Source organism: Plecotus auritus, assembly GCF_963455305.1.
Source record: "Plecotus auritus genome assembly, chromosome: 12".
In the NCBI taxonomy this organism is placed as follows: Eukaryota; Metazoa; Chordata; class Mammalia; order Chiroptera; family Vespertilionidae; genus Plecotus; species Plecotus auritus.
This window is the reverse complement of record NC_137778.1, coordinates 27359158-27378203: the sequence shown is the minus strand read 5'-3', so window position 1 is coordinate 27378203 and position 19046 is coordinate 27359158. Positions and strand designations below refer to the sequence as shown.

Genomic DNA, 19046 nt, shown 5'->3' with positions numbered 1-19046 from the left:
AACTTTTTTAACCTTAAAAAAAAACCCCACTTTGATTCTTCTCTCCCACCCCTTCTTCTCTCTTCTTGTGTTTGCCTAACTCCCCCGCCCTGCTGGCTTCCCCTCTTTCCTCTCCCCCTTACTATTATTTTTAGTGTGTGCGTGTGGACACTTTTGGAGAGAGAGGTGGAAGGAATTCTTTTCTCCTGACTTGAACGTAGGGTGACTTTTGGACTTTATTTTTTGGTGTGGGTTATCTCTTTGGATCGCGCCGGACTTGGCCTCAGGAAGGCAGCCGGGGCTGTCAGAGGCTGCTGTGGGAGAGCGCTTTGCTCTGCACAAGGGGTCCCCCGCCCTCTTTCCACTTTTTTCCCCCCTGTTCTTCCCCTCCTTCCTCTCTCTCTCTCTCTCTCTCTCTCTCTCTCTCTCTCTCTCTCTCTCTCTCTCTCTCTCTCTCTCTCCACTCCCCCTCTCTCTTCCCCACTCGGCTCCTCTCCCCCCTCGCGCCCACAGCGTTTGGTGTTGATTCGAGCGGGAAGAGGGGGGTGGGTGGGATCCGAGGGGGAGACCATGACCTCCAGCTACGGGCACGTTCTGGAGCGGCAACCGGCGCTGGGCGGCCGCTTGGACAGCCCGGGCAACCTCGACACCCTGCAGGCGAAAAAGAACTTCTCCGTCAGTCACCTGCTAGACCTGGAGGAAGCCGGGGACATGGTGGCGGCGCAGGCGGACGAGAGCGTGGGCGAGGCGGGCCGGAGCCTGCTGGAGTCGCCGGGACTCACCAGCGGCAGCGACACCCCGCAGCAGGACAGTGAGTGAGGGGCGCACGCCCCGGGGGCGGTGTGTCTGGTACCCAGGGCGGGGGTCCGAGCTGGGCGGCCGAAGCCCGCCCGGGGCCAAGGGGAGAGAGCAGGGGACCAGGAGAGGTGGCGGCAGTGGCTGGAGGAAGGGCCGGTCACAGCTGGGAAGCGGGATGAGAAAAGGAGGGCTCCTCCGAAGGCGTCGCCAGGGCAGACGCTGGAGGGAGACTCCGAGGCCCTGCGGTGGGTCGGGGTCAGGAGCACTGCCTGCCGCGGACAGTCGGACAGTCGCTGAGGCCGGGTGCGCTGTCCCTCCGTCCCCAGCGAGCAAGGCGGCATATCTCCCCGCTGGCAGGCGGCAGGGCTGGGAAGGGGTGCAAACTCGAGGAAGGAGCCCGCCCTGTTGGCGTTGAAGACGCTGTGCGGAGGGACAGGGGGGCTTCTTCCCGCGGTATGTGCGGGTTAGGGGGCAGCAGGGACAGAGGAGGCGACGGCGCCGCGCACAGGGAGCCGGACTCAGCGCCTCTGGTGGCACGGGGCTCGCGGGCTCTGGAGGCCTGGCGTGCAGGGTGGGCTGCGCTGCCCTCGGCCCCCTCTGCCTGCACATGGGTTGGAGAGCCTGGCAGAGTCAAACGCCTGAATGACTCCTCTGGTGTGAAACCCAGCTCCTGACCTGCAAGATCCCGCACGAGAGGCGCAGGGCAAGCTGGCTCCCATGTGGGGTCCGGTGTCACTTTGGAGGAATTCCCCCTATTGGCATCAAAACCTCCACAAAATTCCAGCGCAGTCTCCCTTCCCCATCCTCCCGGACTGGTAGCAGCGCCCCCAGGAATGTCGCCTAGTGTTATTAACCAAGCCTTAAAACGTGACTCCAAGTGTGTCCAGACCTGACACCTAGCTCATCCCAGGTGACATGGGACTGGAGAGTTCCTCCTTGAGGTCTGCAAGAGCCCAAACTTGGCTGGAAGTTTTAAAATGAGGCGGATCTCTGTCCGTGTCACTATTTGCCAACTGCTATTTTGTCTTCAAATTTGGAACTTGTGGAACCAGGCAGTCTGTGACTTTCAAAAACAGAGCCAATGTCAGACTTTCAGAAAATAGACAAAGTAACTAGACCCAGAAACAGCTGGGAGCAAGGCCTGGGCAAGGCAGTGGGAGCCCCACGGGGGTAGAGCAGGCCACAGGAAGCCTGCCCCGCACTCTTCCTTGGTCCAGGCATGGGCTCCCCGCAGCGTATTTTAGCCAAAATTGAACTGGGACCTATGTACTTGCAGAGGCAGAGGGCCACCCGGAGTCTGGCCGGCCTGTCCCTAGGGAAAGATGGCCAACTCTGAGGATGAAGACCGGGTGGCACAGAGGCAGGGGATTCCTCGTCAGCGGGTATTGGGGCGGGGGACTGCTCTTGTTGCAAACACAGGTAGCGTTGTTTGCGTAGACACTTTCAGCTCCAAGCAAATGCGCTGTACAATAATATCACTCTTTTTAAAGGTTTACTAGGGAACATTTAAACACACGAAGGACAGGGAGAATAGTATTCCCTACGTCCATGTACCTATTGCCCAGCTTCAGCGATTCTGCACATTCTGGCCTTGTTTCCCCATGGCCAATGACCAATTCCAAAAGTTACCACCATGCAGAGCCCTGGCGGTTAGGCCCACCACAGAAAACAAAGTGGTGAAGACAGTGCTGCTTAGAAGAGGGTGGGGCGCGCGTGTCCAGCCCGAAGTGTGAGCAGAGGGCTTGAAAAGCAGGCCCAAGGCTCCTGGCCACAGGGAGCTCAAGGCCCAGGCCGGCCGCTGTGGGCACTGGGTGCTACAGAGTGAGGCTGGGCCAAGGAGGCTGCCTGGGAAGCGCCCTCAAGCCCAGGCAAAGGCTGTGCCTGAGGTGGAGGAAGGCGACCCGGGACAGCTCCTGAGACCCAGGCCTCTGGCTGCCCAGGCTTTGCTGCCCACGTGGCATCTGCTGCGGGCATGAGGACCTGCAAAGAGCAGTGGGCTCCGTTGGGGACTGTGTCGGAGGGAAAGGGATGAGAGCTGCAGGAACCTGCCTGCTTGATAATTGTGCACATCTCAGAGAATGGAGTGACAAGGCCCCGTGGGGAGTGGACCCGTAAAGGAAACGGAGGTTCCGAGGCCAGCCAGGGAGAGGACGTTGAGGAAGGATGGTCCATAGAGTTACGAAAGGAGGTCGCAAAAAGCAGAGCTGAGGTGATAGGGAAAAAAATCACCTTCACCTGGGGTTGCACACACACACACACACACACACACACACACACACACACGGCAGGCCTAGTTTTCTAGAGATGTCAAAAGGCCTATTCTAACAAATAGTTGTTGCTCTTAGAAATAATGTTCTCTCGTCCTCCTCCCTCATCTCTGGAGAGAAGGGTCTGCTAAGTTGGGCGATGGCAAGTGTCCAGGAGGATCCTTGCCCTGGGTTCTCGGGCCTCCCTCAGGAGGTGCCCAGAAGGTTGCTGTGGGCTACCTGGAAGCCGGCACTGGCTGGGCCTCCAGTCTGCTGGAGACAGTGATCAGAGACCAGAGGAGTCTCCAGGCAGAGGACTGGAGCTGGGCTCTGAGCCCGCCGAGGGCAGAGGCCTCACGGAGAGTCAGGCTCTTCTTGCAGCCTGCTGGGAGGCCACTCCAGAGTGAGACCTGAAGATAATCTCCTTCGGAGAGATGGGGAACCTTCTGAGACACCTTTTATTCTTCCAGCCATATGGAAAAAGGTCCTTCCTAAATTTTCTTTAGGGCTGAAATTGGTAAAACAGACTCCATTTACACTTGCACTTTTAGATCATTAATGTTGCAAATTTTTGAATTACAACCTGGGCCAACCTTGGCAAAGAACTGCTAAGTATCCTGTCCAAAGTGAGGGCTCCTGCTGATCTCCTGCTCACCCACCCCCTGAAATTCTGTTTCCCTGTTGGTTGAGATTCGCTTCCCTTTCTTTCCCCCACTAACGGATTCTCCCAGCCTGTAAATTTCTAAAACTTTTAGGTTCAAATACCTTAAGGGTTTAAAGAAACGGTTCTTTAACACTGTTAGGAATGCAGTGGCTAGTGGGGGAGTATGGAGTGTGAAGGGGGGTGGTGTTAGATCAGGGGCAGTCAGGGAAAGGAAAGAGGAACAGGTCATAAAACAGGCAGACTACTCCTAGGAGGACTGTGCATCCCGCTGTCATTTCTTCATCTGAACTTCTGCAAACTCTTTTAAAAAAAAAACCTGCCTTCCATGTTCCCAGCCTCTAAATTAGTGAAACCAGATTGTCCTAATAAGACCTTTTGTTGGAAACACATGTAGTCATAAAAAGGTAGACGGAAAGTCAATTAGACACGCGCGCGCGCACACACACGCACACACTCACAGGCCGGTGCTAAGTGTGCGACGGACGCAGCTGGGGCCCGGCCAGGGCGGATGCAAATACAGCACAGAGGCCCGGGAAATTGATTTGTCACAAAGGGAGAGGTGTAAACGCGGCGCAGAGGACTCGCTCGCCCAATCCCTCCGCCACACACCGGGACCCACCTCCCACAACTAGTCCCCGTGAGATAAACTCCTCGGGGAGCTTGAACGTTCCCTAGGCGCACTGCAGTTGGAATTGCATCAGGATATCAATTTCCCCGGAATCTCAGCGTTTACAGACTTCTTCGGTGCAAGAAGTTTTCTAGTCCCATCCTGGGACCTAGAGCGGGTGTGGCACTCTGAATTTGGGCCTCCATGATCTCCACTCGATGGGGAGTCAAGAAAACACTTAGTTTTAAGGGTAGCCTGGGAAGAAAATCTCTTTAGAGGAGGTAGTGAAATCCAGGATCACGGGGAGGGAGTGTCACTGAGTCCCCAAAGTCCAAAGTCAAGTTCAGAGAAGAGGTGGTGAATCCTGTTGGTCTTACGCGCAGGGGCAGGGGCTGGATTGCCTCTGTCTCTTAAATTAATTTTGGGAAAACGGACAGTCTGGTGACTTGCACCGCCTTAGAGACAAGCACCGCTTGGAGTTTGCAGTGTCGGGAAGGTGGGACACAAAGTCCGAGGCCCCAGGCTGCCAATGCTCCCTGCTCCAGATCCCCCAACCCTAAGAAACAGTCGCTGCCTCCACGTTCATTTCTCAGCGGAGACCCTTTCCAAGACTCTGGAGCGCCTCTCCCGCAGTTCAGGCGTCCCGAAGCTCGCCCTGTGGCTAGGCGACCTCAGTCTTCCCCGCGCGCTCAGGCAGGGCGTAGTGGCGTCAGGCGGGCAGCCGTAGGTCACTAGGGTCCCTGCAGTTTCCTCATCTTCCCAGGGCCTCGTTTTAGATGTTACAACCCGAGTGAATAAATCATCTCCAAACCAACAAGGTACCACCCACCCACGCCACCCCACTCCACGCGAGCCCCCCACTCCACCCCCCCAGCAACTTCAGAAACCTATCTTCCTAGCCCACTGGCTCAGAGTTCTGAACGTCGCCCCCGCCAGCAGCCACCTCCAGGATGCTTTTTCACGTTTAAATGGCATCAGTAGATTTTCAACCAGGAGGATCTCTAAATTAATTGGATTCATACTTTAAAATACATTGTTTCTTTTACAATTCCTCCCCTCCTACAGCAGAGAACCCCACCAAAAGTTGACACCCCAGCTCCTGGAAAATCTCCATCACAGAGGCCAGCGGGCTGCGGGTACCGGGATGCTGCAAGTCTGTGCGGCGCTCGCGCGCGCACGAACGAGGGTCCCCGCTTGCCTCCCGCTCTTGGTAGCAAGGTTCGCAAAAAACGTATTTCTTTTTTACCCTTTCGGAGAGAAGGAGTCAGCAAAAACTTTAGGCAGTACAATTTTTAGAAATGAAGGAGACAAGGCTTGCGTTTTGCTTTTTTTTTTTTTTTTTTTTGCAAGTATTAGAGTGTTTTGGGAAAGAATCTCCCTGGAAGAAAAAGTGAAACGGGTGGGGGGGGGGGGGGTTCAGCATCCTCCAAGCGATTCCTAAATTCCCATAACAGGATCCTCAGAGTATTCCTCTGAGCCAGAGAGTAAGCATTTACAGGAACTATTCGCTAAGGGGACAACTCCTTGCGGCCCCTTGGTATCCAAACACTTACCTGAGCGCACACGCTGTCCTTGCAATCACTGGGCGCTCTCTGCTGAGAATTCTGCGGTTTAATTTGATGCAGGGGCCCCAATCCCTCTGCACAGATGTCCTTCATCTCCCTTTTCAATAATACCAAGAGGATGCATTCGACAGCACTATTAGAATTTGGATTCTTGTAAAATCGAATCGCTCCGTGAGCAAGCTAACAACACTCAATTAAAAACCAACCGTCTCAAACAGCAACAGTAATATCCACAAAGTGCCACGGCCTCCTTTTCTCTACATAGGCTGTTTCTTATTAAACCAATCAATACGGAGACGCATTGAGGAGACATCTGAGGAGGGACAGTCGTCATGTTGGGGGATCAGCGTTTGTTTTCCATGTGTAGAAGTTTTTGAGTAAGAAGTCTCCACAATGGTCTTAATCTTAGTCGATCCTTGGTGTTATTTGTCTAATCTAGTAAGGCAGCCCCGAGGAAGTAGTCTGATAGAGAATTGCGGGCTATCTATCGATTTTAGGTTTAAGACTTAAAAAATCACCGCGGTTCACTTGTCCTGGAACCACTTTTCTTGATGAAAAAAGTATCTGGGAAGCTGATTACAGGGACGATGGCCACTCCATGGGGACGGGAGGGGAACAACACACAAAAGGTGGTCGGCGAAGGAAACTTTATGAAAGAAAATAAAGAAAACATGTCAGAACAAATCAATCACACATACGTGACTTCTCAGAAGAGTCTGAGGACACTCGGACGCTGAAGGATTCTGTTGTTCCTGAAGTTCTCACATGTAGGATTCCTTCAAGGTCTTAGTTATGCCCAAAATGCAACCCTGGGTATGGGATGTCCCGGCCCCTTTTCTACACCAAGTAATGAGGGAGCTGTAATTCCTAAGAACTATGGGGCTTATTTTTACCAATAGTGATTTCCCCAGACTGAGCTCCAAATGAGAAATAAATTTGTAAAAATGTGTATTCATTCGAATCCCCAAGATCTGAGTTCTGAGAAAGGACAAGGACATGTTCTCTGTTTCCTATTAGGTCTACTTTCCTGGAGTTGTTTGCGAGTGATTCGAAATTTTCTTAAGAGCTGGCAGCATGGGGAGACTACATGGCAATTCCTAGGCGGGAATAGATATCTCTGGGGCCTGAAGAGCAGGCATCTTTGAATCTCACCTTTTGGGGAGTGGGAGTGGGAAGGGAGTAAAATAGGGTGAGGGGAAATTAATTCAGTAATTTAGTGAATTTAACTTTTAAAACACAGCCCATAATATCTTAGATTTTAATGATCTCCATGTTGGGCAGGAAAAGATGTAAGCACCCCTAGCCCACCCCTGGTCTTGGCCTCCAAGTTCCAAGGGCACTGGGGCATAGCTTTGGGTGGGTGGGATGTACCAGGTACCTGGGCAGGCACGCCTCTCCTTGCCTTCTCCCACCTGAAGGGGGCGAATTTCTCCCAGGCCAGGCTGGGACCTACCCTACTTTCAAAAACCCTTGGACTCCTGCAGGAAAGAGAGGCATGCTGGAAGACCCCCTACACAAGTAGCAAAAGATGGGAAATACCAATATCGTGAAGATACTCCAGGATAAATAGAAACTACAGAGACATGGAGATAGCTGGTAAGGCAGTCTGCCTTTCTCTTTGAAATGAGGGTGTCAGGATTCCAGGGTGAGCTGGAAGGGGCAAGAGGGGAGTGCAGTAGACCACCTGAGTTTGGTGGGTGCTAGGCCTGGTGCCAGGGTTCCCTGGGGAAGGAGAGGGCTTGTCCCTGAGGAGGTAGGTAGACATTTGTGCATACGAACAGTATTTAAAGAAAGTGGCACAGATCTGAGAGACCGAGAGCTGCAGTATCAGTGAGGTGCTGCCAAACTTCCACAGAAACCCTCATAGTACCAGGAGTCTCAGATAAGGCAGAACACCAGCCCCCCTAGAGGTGAACCCTGGGGTTAGGGTAACCCTCTTTCCCTCAAAGGAAGAACAAGGCTGCCTCAAGTCTTGGGTGAGACAGGTGGGATTTACCAAAACCATTTGCAAATCCCAAATCTTACTCTTGGCCTCCACTGATCCTCCCTTTTGGGGAGTTTCAAAAGTCCCAAAGGACATAAGAGAGTAAATTCTTAATCCCTCTCTGTAAATCTTGAAATGTTCTACTTCTCTTCTTACCACTCCTTGACATTGGAGGCCAACAAGACAAAGCATCGCTGGGAGCTGCAAACGGCAGAATGAAAATTTTGTCTTCTTAGTGTAGGTGGTGGTTACTACATACCTTCCAAGATAATCTGAGCTTGGGTGCTCACTAGAAACAGAAGCACAAGGCCAGGACGGTAAAGGAAATTGCCTTCCCACAAACATTTGTCTGGGAGTAAAAACACTCACCCCAGTCACTTAATTTCTCATCATTAGTCATGTCATTATATTTTAGAGGACTCACAGTGCTGGAAGGTGGTGTAGTTATAAATAAGCATAAAAACAGACGGGCACTCTCCCAGTACTGTAAATACATATGGGGAGGCCAAATGTTTTCAAAGGGGATTCAGATATACAACTTCAAGGCTACGGGGCCCAAGTCAATCAAAACTGGAGCCAGGATATGCTAAGTTTAATCAGCTTGACTATGGGCAAAGTGAAAGGCCTAGCCAGCATTTCAGATATACAGAGAGAACCACTTTTTCTCAAGTTTCCATTATATTTACCCACACAAATTCATGCTAGTCTGCAAAGGGTTTGGTAGCATTGGGTAGGGCTTGGCAGGTGGTAGGGGACTCGGTGCCCGAGCCTCCTGTCCTTGTCTACTGTCCTCTTCTTTGCATTTTCTGTGCCCCAATTGGTTGTCCAAGACCTCTTTGTTGCAGAGAAATTGGTGCCTGGAGACCACAGAAGCCCCCTAACTACTGTTTTTTCAGTCCTCAGAAAAGGAGACAGCTGTTGAGCTCAATGACATGTCATGTACCAGGTCTTTTCATGTACTTTTCTGCTCTGATAATTTACTTTATAATAGCCTGGTTTGCAACTTCTTGGGAATTGAGGTTTGGGGACCTGGTTACCGTTCAATCTGTTTTCCAGGTAACACACAAATATATGAAGTGGAAACTACCAAAGGAAATAGGTGTTGAATCAAAACCTTTATATCTAGGCATTGACATAGATATCACCATTAATCCAGATTGGGAGGGGGCATTAAATAACTATGTACATTGTGGCTTTTCTTTCCATTTTTACCAGTGCTCTTTCCCTAAATCCTGGTCTGAATTATAGCGGTCATATGTCATGTAGACAGCAGTCAACCTGTTGTCTGTGCTCCATACATGCTCACCTAGTGATAGAATGAGCTCCTATCTTCAGTGGACTCCCTTTCCAATCTGGCCTCAGTTCTAGGCTCTCTTTCTTCCCCTTCCCGCTTCATACCCTTTGCCTTGGAGATCTCCTTGAGGCCAGCCGTTTCAATAACCATCCCTATATTGTCGACTCCCAGGTCATAGCTTCACGGTCCCCTTAGAATTATAGATTTATATATGCAGCTACCTACCTATGGGACATTTCCATTTGAACATAAAAGTGCTTAGACCTCAAAAACAAGAAAACATGCCACCAAATGAGCTCCCTTTCCCCAATCTGATCCTCTTACAGCTTTCCCCATCTTCCTGCACCACATCATGTGGGCACAAAACTTAGAAATTTCATTCTTTGCTCCTTCCTTTACACCTCTGTCCAAGCCATCCCCCGATCCCAGGTTTACTTGCTGAAATCACTTGAATCCATCTTCTTTCCAATCCTCCACGATATCTCACCTGCACTGCTGTACCAGCCTCCTAACGCCCTGCATCCACGCTAGTCCTCCTCTGTGCGCAGGTGGCAAACGGAGCAGGTATAATAGGTCCTCAAAGAATACTTGCTGAGTGAATGAATGATAAATGATCGTGGGTTCTTTTACATACTCTTAAAAATCCATGCGTCTCCCCTTCTTTAGAACTCACAATTGCCTTCATTCTTTTCTACAGCGAGACCAAATTATTTGTCCTGTTCTTTCTTTTTTTTTAAATCACCCTTTATGTTCCCATCCCTGCCCTAGTAACCTGTCCGTCATACAGGTGCAGATGTGACTGTTTCCCCATTTGCCCTAATATGCTCTTGAGGCTCTAGTCTCCTTTCTGCTTCTCTGACTTCTGATATGAAATGGCCCGGCTCCTTGACCCTTTTTCAAACTTATCCATGCGACCTGTTCCCAACACACTTCTGTGTGACACCCTCCTTGACTACTTCTTCTCAGACCAAGCAAACTCCTTTCTCAGTGCTTTCGGTAGAAATATTCAACACCTCAGCAAATATTGCATAGTTGTTTTCTAAATATTTATGATTATTAATTTATCTTGAGAAATTCTTAAGGTTAGAGACTTTTATTGGAGGGGGGGCATATTCCACAGTGCATATAGCAAAGCTGCAGTAAGCAAATAGAGATTTTTTTTTGTATAGTCTGGTTGTGCTGTTTTTACAATCTCTATCTGCAAGTAATTTTTTTTAAATATAAAAATAATATCCAAGTGCAATGCTACTCATTTTAGGAATTGTATTATTTTACATTTAAAAGTTTAAATAGGAAAATAATGTCATCTATATTTCAACTGTGGTAGACACAGTTAATAGTTTGGTGCTAAAATATTTCCTTTTGACTTTTACCAATTTTTCTTATTAACATTCTCGATTCCTGATTTTTCTTTAATTGATGGGGGGAATTTTTAATCCCATTTTCAAAGGTTGTGTTTTCCCCAAATTAAGAAAATACTCAAACATGTAATGGCATGTTTTTTCTCTGTTCCTGGTAGAATGATGATCAGGTAGGACAGGAACAGATTCCAGGACGCAGAAGTATGCTTTCACAGAGGAAGGAGCATTTATAAAAATCAAAGACAATGCATTTATCTAGCTACAAAAGTCTATAGTACCCCAGCCTTTAGGTAACACGATAATTATGGAGAAAATATAATTTGTTATTAGTTGAGGTTAAAACATCTGCCTGATGAATGCAAATATTTTCTTTAGGGAAAAGTATTAACAAGTGGTATGAAATCGTGTAGAAAGAAATTTTAAATGATGAATTAGATGTTGTAATAATTCATCTTTCTCCTCATGAGAAAGGGGGAACAGAGAGCGTAATCATCATTTTTTAGGATTAAAAAAACCACACTTGCCCAATCAAAATTCCTGCTGGTCCCCTCACTGCCTGTTTCTAAGGGAAGAAAAAAGAACCACCCAGTGAGCTCTTTGCTTATACCCAGATGTGCTGTTCAGTGCTCTAATCCTCAAGTTCGAGGAAAGACCATGGGGTGAATCCTCAACACATTTTAGAAATAAAACGTAATTTAGTTCATTAATCACAAAAGCTGAAATCTGCAGTTTTGCTAGACACATTTTAAAGGCTGACTCCCTTCTGACAAGAGAAAGAATTATATCTCCCTTCGAGTTTGACTGCTCCGCGTCTGTTCTCAGCGTCCCTCGGGGAAGGAGATTTCCCCGGGTTTGGTTATTTTAACTCACAATATATGGAGTGCTATTTACATTTATGTCTTCTTTTCCTTTTTCTTCCCTCCAACATTCTTCTTTCCCAAGGTGGTGAGAATATCTGTTGTCTGTGCTGTTTGCGGGGGAGTGGTGGGTTTTTTTGTTTGTTTTTTTGTTTGTTTTTTTGTTTGTTTTGGTTTGGAGATTCAGGGCTACCTTGAACAGCCAGGATATTCCAGCGGTGTTTGGGTAGGCCTTTAAGTACAATCGTTTTAGCTGAATTCATATGCTCACTGCTGGTTTCTTTAATTCTTTCCCCTGATTTGTTTTAGTACATTGATGCATTACTTTGTCTGAAAGAATTAATAATAATAATATGAAAGACAAAGTGAGATTAAATATTAAACTGCTTCACAAACTCTTAAGAATATCTACAGATGCTATTACATTTTAAAAGGCCAATTCTAAGAAGCCAGCAGAGATGGCACAATTCTTGACAGATAAGAAGTCTGTGGCCGATAGGTGACTTGCCTCTTACTCTCCTGACCCCACTGTAACCTTTTTCATTATATCCCACCATCTTTGACGTCAGCTCAGTTCTATGAGATGCCTTATAGTCCAGTGAAACAGTACAGAGTTAAGAAGAGGAAGACCAGCCTGTCACTTCACAACACATGGCCGTGTTACACAATCTCTTCTTATGCCTCTTGCTCATATTGTTGGTTATAAAGTGGGCATGTCACTGCTCTGTCTAGCTTCCTCCTGGGAATGGAGGAGGCCAAAAAGAGAGTGCATCTGTGAAAATATTTGAGAAATAAAGAACTGAATTTGTGTATGTTATTCTACCTTAGGAACCAAATGAAGACTTTTCTAAATTAAGTTATCATACAAAGATCAAAACCCAAGAATACATTTTAATAAATATATACCCAGACCTCAAAAAGCAAGAATCTTTAGAGTTAAGGACATTAGGAGTTTCAAAGCACTTCACTTTTTATTCAGAGAATCCTGTGTGAATTTACAGTTGCACAATACACAGTAGACCCCCTTATCTACTGTTTCACTTTTTAGTTTCAGTTCACCCTGGTCAGCAATGGTACAAAAATGTTAAATGGAAAATTCCAGAAATAAATGATTCCCATATATTTTAAATCGCATGCCATTCTGAGTAGTGGGATGAACTCTCACTGGTCCTGCTCTGTGCCCCTGGGATGTGAATCATCCCTTTATCCAGCATCCACACTGTTGATGTTACTGTTAGTCACCTAGCAGCTGTCCAAGTGATCAGACCCACTGCCTTGGTATTGCAGCAGTGGTGTTCAAGTCTCCCTTATTTTACTTACTAATGGCCCACAAGCACAAGAGCAGAGATGCTGGCTATTTGGATATGCCAACCAGAAGCTGGGAAGTGCTTCCTTTAAGTGAAAAGGAATGTATGTGTAGGGAAAAACATAGTTTATATAGGGTTCAGTATTATCCATGGTTTCAGGCATTCACTGGGGATCTTGGGACATATCCCCTGTGGATAAAGGGGGGTGTGGTACTGTACTTGCTGGTTGACTTTAGACAAATCTGTTGTTTGGAATAATGAGATAATGTAAACAAAGACCTCAATACTCTACTTTTCTTCCCATTGAAGGCATCAGCTAGATGCTTCCCCTTTACCTGCCCACACTGCCACAACATCTCTGACAAGAATCAGTTATTCCAGGCTCAGATATATATTCAATGTGGTTTCTCAACCAATGTTTAATGCCACTTATTGTCACTAAAATTGGAAATATTCCCTACTCCAAAAGTCACTTTGATAGCATGTCACCCACTGACTCAGTAGACATCCATTTTTGATCTACAGTTAGACACTGATGGCTTGTGATTGTTTAGTGACACTCATAAGGCCACACAGAAGTGCCCGGCAGAGCCAGGAGTCTGGCCCAGAAGTTCCTGGCTACGGTCTTCTCTTTCAGGTCCCCCTTCCCCTCTTTAGCATGAAAGTGATGCACATCTTTTTAAACTTTCAGATGACACCAACCTTTCATATTTCCATTTGCTTCACCCATCACCACGGACTTGGTAGTGATTGAAGATAAATGCCCTCCCCCAATTTAGTCAGGATATATGGCCTATGCTTAGGACACCAGGTTTCAAGACTGCTTATCCCACACCTACCATAGCCAGCAAGTTTCCAGGAGACCAACCATGTTCAATTTCCTCCATAAGTAGAATGTCACTAACATAGCACTGTCTCACCACTCCTCTGAGATTTTTGTGTGGTTTACTTAAATTTTTGTACATGAATAATACTCACCATGTTAACTGTGATTATACATAAAGTTGCCATTGTTTTGCCAACTTAGATTTCCTAACCAGTTGAGTAAGATAAACATTCTGTCCTCAGTCTGACATGTGACCTGCTTTCATATGTATGGCTTTGAAATCTGATAAACCTGGGAGACATACAGACTGCATTTCTATATCATGAAGCATCTAGGACTCTTTATTATTATTTTGTCAAGCAATTAACAATTAAATCTCCCTGGTGTTCTTCGGTAATACATCAGCATGCCTAACACTTGTGGAACATGTGAAAGAAATGGATCACCATGGGTGTAGCAGTTAGATACCAGTTTATTGCACAGCTAGTTTGTGCTTGTGTCTAGAGAAGCAGTTTACCATGTGCTTTATGTGCCTTATGCAAGAGAAAGTCAGGTTTTCTCTTAAACATGACCAGTGGATATTAGAGACTAGGAGCACAGCTCTGTTGGGAAGATGAATTGTGACGTATGGGAAAGTGTATGCTTGCTAAAAATGCTGTTTGTGTTTTAGGGGATTCTGTAGAGTTTCTAAATTGGGGGTATAGATTCTTCGTTGGAGAGCATGGAGTCCTTCCTCATCTAGGAAAACTTTCCCTCGGCCTTTATTGCCTTCATTTCTTTCTATGTCTCTCCCACATGTGGTTTATTTCTAACTATTGAGAAACAAGGGATAAAAGAAATGACAGATAAGCCGACTCTTTCTCTGATGTGCTTACGAATTCGATCATATATATCTTAAAGTGTGATGCCTAGTTCCCCTGCAGATTCCAGGGCCCGGCCCTTACCCAGTGTATCAGAATCTCCTAAACCACGTGCATTTAAAATATCCCAGATGATTTTTACATACTGAAAAGTTTGAAAACATTCTCTTAGAGCATACTCTCACATAGTAATTGGTACTGAAGGATGTATTTCCTCACGCCCTCCACTGTACCTCCTGCGATCCATTGTCAACCCCCCGAAGCGTTCGTCTTTTCTCTTCCACCAGATACATAAGGTTGTGAAGACAAGGGCAAAGAGGCAGACATTTGATACTTCAGAGCACTGATCCTGGTGCTTTTTGTATTGTGGACAGCTCAATAAGCAGTTATTGGGTAAATGAAAGAGGGAACAAACACGTGGGAGATAAAACCAGAGCCTGCACAAAGCACTTACTAGGTGCCGGGCCCTGTTTTAAGTTTTTCACATAAAACAAAGGAAAGAGGATGGAGGCAATTATTGGGGACTATAAAAACCCTATGACTAATTTTAGGTAATCATTATCTCAGCCCTTATTCTAGAAGAAAAAGCATGGGTCAACGAAGGGGCTTATCATCACACAGGTATGAATATTTGCAATTGACCTTTAGTTTTAAGTAAGCTTTCAGATGAAAGTGCGCCATATTTAGGAAGTTGAAGTTCAGTATTTGGTGTTCTTTTTTTAACAGAGTCCTTCCTTCCTTTCTGATGGTTGATAAAGCATTTTTTCTTATATGTCCGCAATTTGGTTGATTTCTCTTCTATGTGGTCTGAGAAAGCCAAGTTTTCATCCCCCCCCTGTTCAGACACTGACTAGGGGAAGGGTGTATTTGAAATCTCAACCTAACCGTTCCAAGTTGGCCATGTTTGAAGGCACATTTATTCCATGAGTGGGGTACTAAACTTGGCGCACACTAACGTTCCACCGAAAATATCTCCTTTTAAGGTATGTCCCAGGGTTTTTGTCCTAAATGAATTTTCTATTAAATATCAGGCTTTGGTGTGTGTTTTTTTAATGAAGTACACGCACTTCCTAGATTGCTGTCCAAAGAGTGCATGGGCCTCTTAAATGACAGACCATGTAACTAATTAGAATGGAACTTCATTTAAGGAAGCAGGGTGACTGTGATTTTGGAAAGCCCAGAGGGGGAGAATAAGAAAGGAAGGCCCTTGCAGAGATGAGAGGCGCAAAACCCATGGGGGAAAGGCTTTCCTGGGGCCACCTCTGTGGCAGAGACCCCTGCGGAGTTACAGGATTCCAGGTCCTTCTGGGATCCTTCTGTGACGTGATCTTTGCTTGGGTGGTTTATGACATCATGGGAAGCCCCTTGGTGGAATTACAACTGCATAATTCCCAGTTAGCTGTTGTTTATTTTGTATTTCGTCATTTGTGGAGCACACTGGCAGCGTACCCAGGGGAGCTTTGTGGTTATGCTCCCGCAAATCCTGTTGTTGCAAAATTGAGTACATCAGAAGTAATTCACCAAGTGTCATAACGTCCCTGAAGATGCTGGCCGTGGTGGTGATGGTCCGAAACTTATCCCAGCTGACTCGCCTTTTCAATGAGTTTTCATTTCGGGGCAACAGTTATCAGAGAGCAGGGCTTCCTAGTTTTAATACAGTGTTCTGAGTACTAAGCATAATGCTTCCATAGAAAGATCATTCCCCATGTGGTACTGACTTCTGTAATGTGACTGTGAAAGTGTGGTTCTATTCCTGTTAACCCAGAAGAATGCCTAAACTATATCAGATAACAAAGAAGGTTTCTGGGTTAGCAAAGGGAACCGGGATTGGTTTCTATATTTTTTTGTGTGTGTTTGGTCCTGAAGCTCAGAGATGACCCTACTTACCTAGTGCCCTTGGGTCTTTCATTGGGAAAGGAGCAAAAGAAAGAAATTCCGATGTATGGAGCACCTGTCCTGACCAGGTACTGTACTGGGTGATTTATACTACCTACGTTCTTTAAATGTTCACAATAATGCACAGTGGTGGGTACTATTTCTCCCCCCGCCCCGCCCCCATTTATAAATTGGGCTTTAAGATTCAGAGGAGGCTTAGCAACTTGCCTGAAGCCTCAAAGTTATTCCTGACAAAACTAGAAGTTGTCTTCACCACTCTGTTACCCCATATTCCATTATCCTCTCATTTAACCTCCAGTGGCTAGAAAATTGGAAGGAGGTGATTGAGTTAAGTGGCTTTTCTGTGATGTTTATTCTGTGGAACACGGAACTCCTGCAACTGTAGTATTGGGATTGCAAATGAAAAGAATGCAAATAATCCTTCAGAAAATTATACCTTTGCCAAGAAAAGCCTTGATGGCACTGAGTACTTCAGTGATGGCTAAGCAGCAAATTGAGGTTAATTATGGGGCTCAGTGAACTTGAATGAAAGAGTGAGTTGGAAGATAGTCCTAGAGCAGAAACCAGGTAAGCCAGAAAGCTTTCCTGAAGATCAGCAGTTAATGCTGATTATGGCCTGGCCTTGAACATGTCACCCCGCCCCCTCCTCAATAGTCCTATGAAATTGGAAAAACAGCAATATATTTTTGACAAGTCGGTTGAAGATTCAACCAGATAGTCTGATTTGGTTGTTTGGAAATTAATTTTTCCAAATGCAACGTTGTAAGTGGCGATTAGGTTCCCAGGAAGCCTCCGAAAGGCAAGTAAACATATGATAGGAACTCCCGTGACAACGGAAGCAGCCAGAGTGTTGAATCCTAGAAGCGGCTCAGTAGTGAGGGATGTCTTTCCCTCTTTATTGGTATAGGACCCGTGCTGGGAAAAATTTACAACTAGATGAACTTAATCTCTGGGCAACCTTCTTCAACACCCATCCGTGGCCACCAATGTCTGAAGCCACCCCTCCTCCCACATGCTCTCATGTCTCCCTTTGTGTCATGATCATGTTGCATGGTTTCTTAAAGATGCCACTAAGGTTTCGGTGCCTTGAGCATCCCAGTGAGGAAGATAAACACTTAGAACAATAGCTGAATGGAAAACAATGTACTGAATTGTCATCAATGGGACAAACATTCATTAAATCCTGGGTACCCTAAGGCCCCATTTTCTGGGATTTGCTGATAAAACACAGTTGGAAACTTAGTTTTAGGTCTGTTATGATCACAGGACAGACTCATATTCCATTCCCTTTCTCTCACCCATTTGCTCATATGTTTGACAAACACAGATTGCGTCCTGAGCTTCTGTGAAAAACACGAACTGCTTTTTCTCATAAACCATACATTCTCCTGGGACAGAGAGGCCATAAACAAGAAAACATACAAGCAACTAAATAAATAATTCTATTATAAATAATGGCAGGTTCCATAAAAGGAGTGAAATAGGCTTATTTGAGTAGGGATATGAATGAAAAGAAGATCAGGGTGCAGAGCCTCTCAGGCAGCAGCATGAACAGCAAGTGCAAAGGCCCTGAGGCAGGAGCAAACTTGATATGTGCAAGAAAGAAGGTCAGTGTGACTGGGAGACAGCAAGGGATGGCAGTTTGGGAGATGAGTTCAGGGAGATATGGAGAGGCCAAGTGATGGGACCTTTTAGGTCACAGCGAGGAGCTGGGCTTATATTCTCAGTGCGACAGCAGTAGACAGGAGCCCACTGCATTGGTATATGCCTGGAGGACTGACCCAGGACACTTACTTTTCTTAGCCTCATCTTTTCTTTCTTTCTGTACCCAGGTTTTCTCTCAAACTTGCAGCCGTTCCCTGCCTGGGTCCCTAGAAGCAGTTGCCAAAGGAGAAGAAGTTGGGTGGATGTAGCAGGGTGTGAAATGGAAGCAATTCTGTCTTGAGTTTGTTATTTGAAAAGATAGAGCCTGTAATTCAGGTACTGCCTATAATTTGCCCAGAAAGGAAGGGTTCTGTTTTAAGTTCTGCAAAAGTGGCCTCTTTGTAATTTAGCAAAACATCGGAAGGCAGCTTTGCTAACGGCTACAATTCAGCTCTGTGAGGACTTGGGTAACAGAAAGGCCTCGAGAAGTGATTTGGGTATTTCCTAGGTCACAGGGCCTCCCCATATGTGTGTCTGCAGGGTACAGCTAAAGGATCTTCTCTCCAAACAATGGAACAGTCATCATAGCTGAAATCGGAACATTTCACCTATGCCGGCCATTGGATTAACAAATATTGTGATCAGCATGTGCCAAGCATTCTGAAGGATGGGCTCTTGCCAAAAGAGCCAATCACCGAATGGGGAAATGAATACCAACCCTCACATAGCTCACCATCAGTGTAATTTTAACATGTCCAATCCTGACATCATCCACCCTCCAAACCAGTCATTCAACGATACCTCAAGCTACCGGGTGGAACCAGCTCAAAATTGTAACAGCGACCCCCAATCCCTCCCGTCTTTCATTCTGCACGCCTGCTTCTAGGGCATGTTGTCTCACAGGGGCTTGGTCCCTCCCTGTGCTTCCTCACAGATGGAACTTTCTGTGACCTGCAGGTGATTCCCGGCTTTTGTAGGAATTCCTAACCTGTTAGGAACCACTAGTTGGAAAACGATCAGAAGAAACTCTTGCTTTTAAAGAAGATTTCAAACCCCAAATTCTTGATGCTTGAAGCACCATGAGAGTTAAGAAATTCCTTCCTAGCTCATCTTTCTCAGCATTTTAAATACTCCAACAGTTTTCATGATGTTTCAAGT

The 19046-nt window shown here is 46.4% G+C and overlaps 1 protein-coding gene across 2 annotated transcripts in view; it reads left to right on the top strand.

Moving 5' to 3' along the window:
* The first annotated feature begins 265 nt into the window (after positions 1–265).
* PRRX1 (paired related homeobox 1) overlaps positions 266–19046 on the top strand; it is a 64067-nt gene continuing 45286 nt past the window's right edge. For both annotated transcript variants that reach the window (XM_080649118.1, XM_080649119.1), the window contains exon 1: positions 266–790. In XM_080649118.1, coding sequence (XP_080505244.1) covers positions 550–790 — 241 coding nt within the window. In that variant the 5' untranslated portion in view covers positions 266–549. The remainder of the gene's footprint in view (positions 791–19046) is intronic.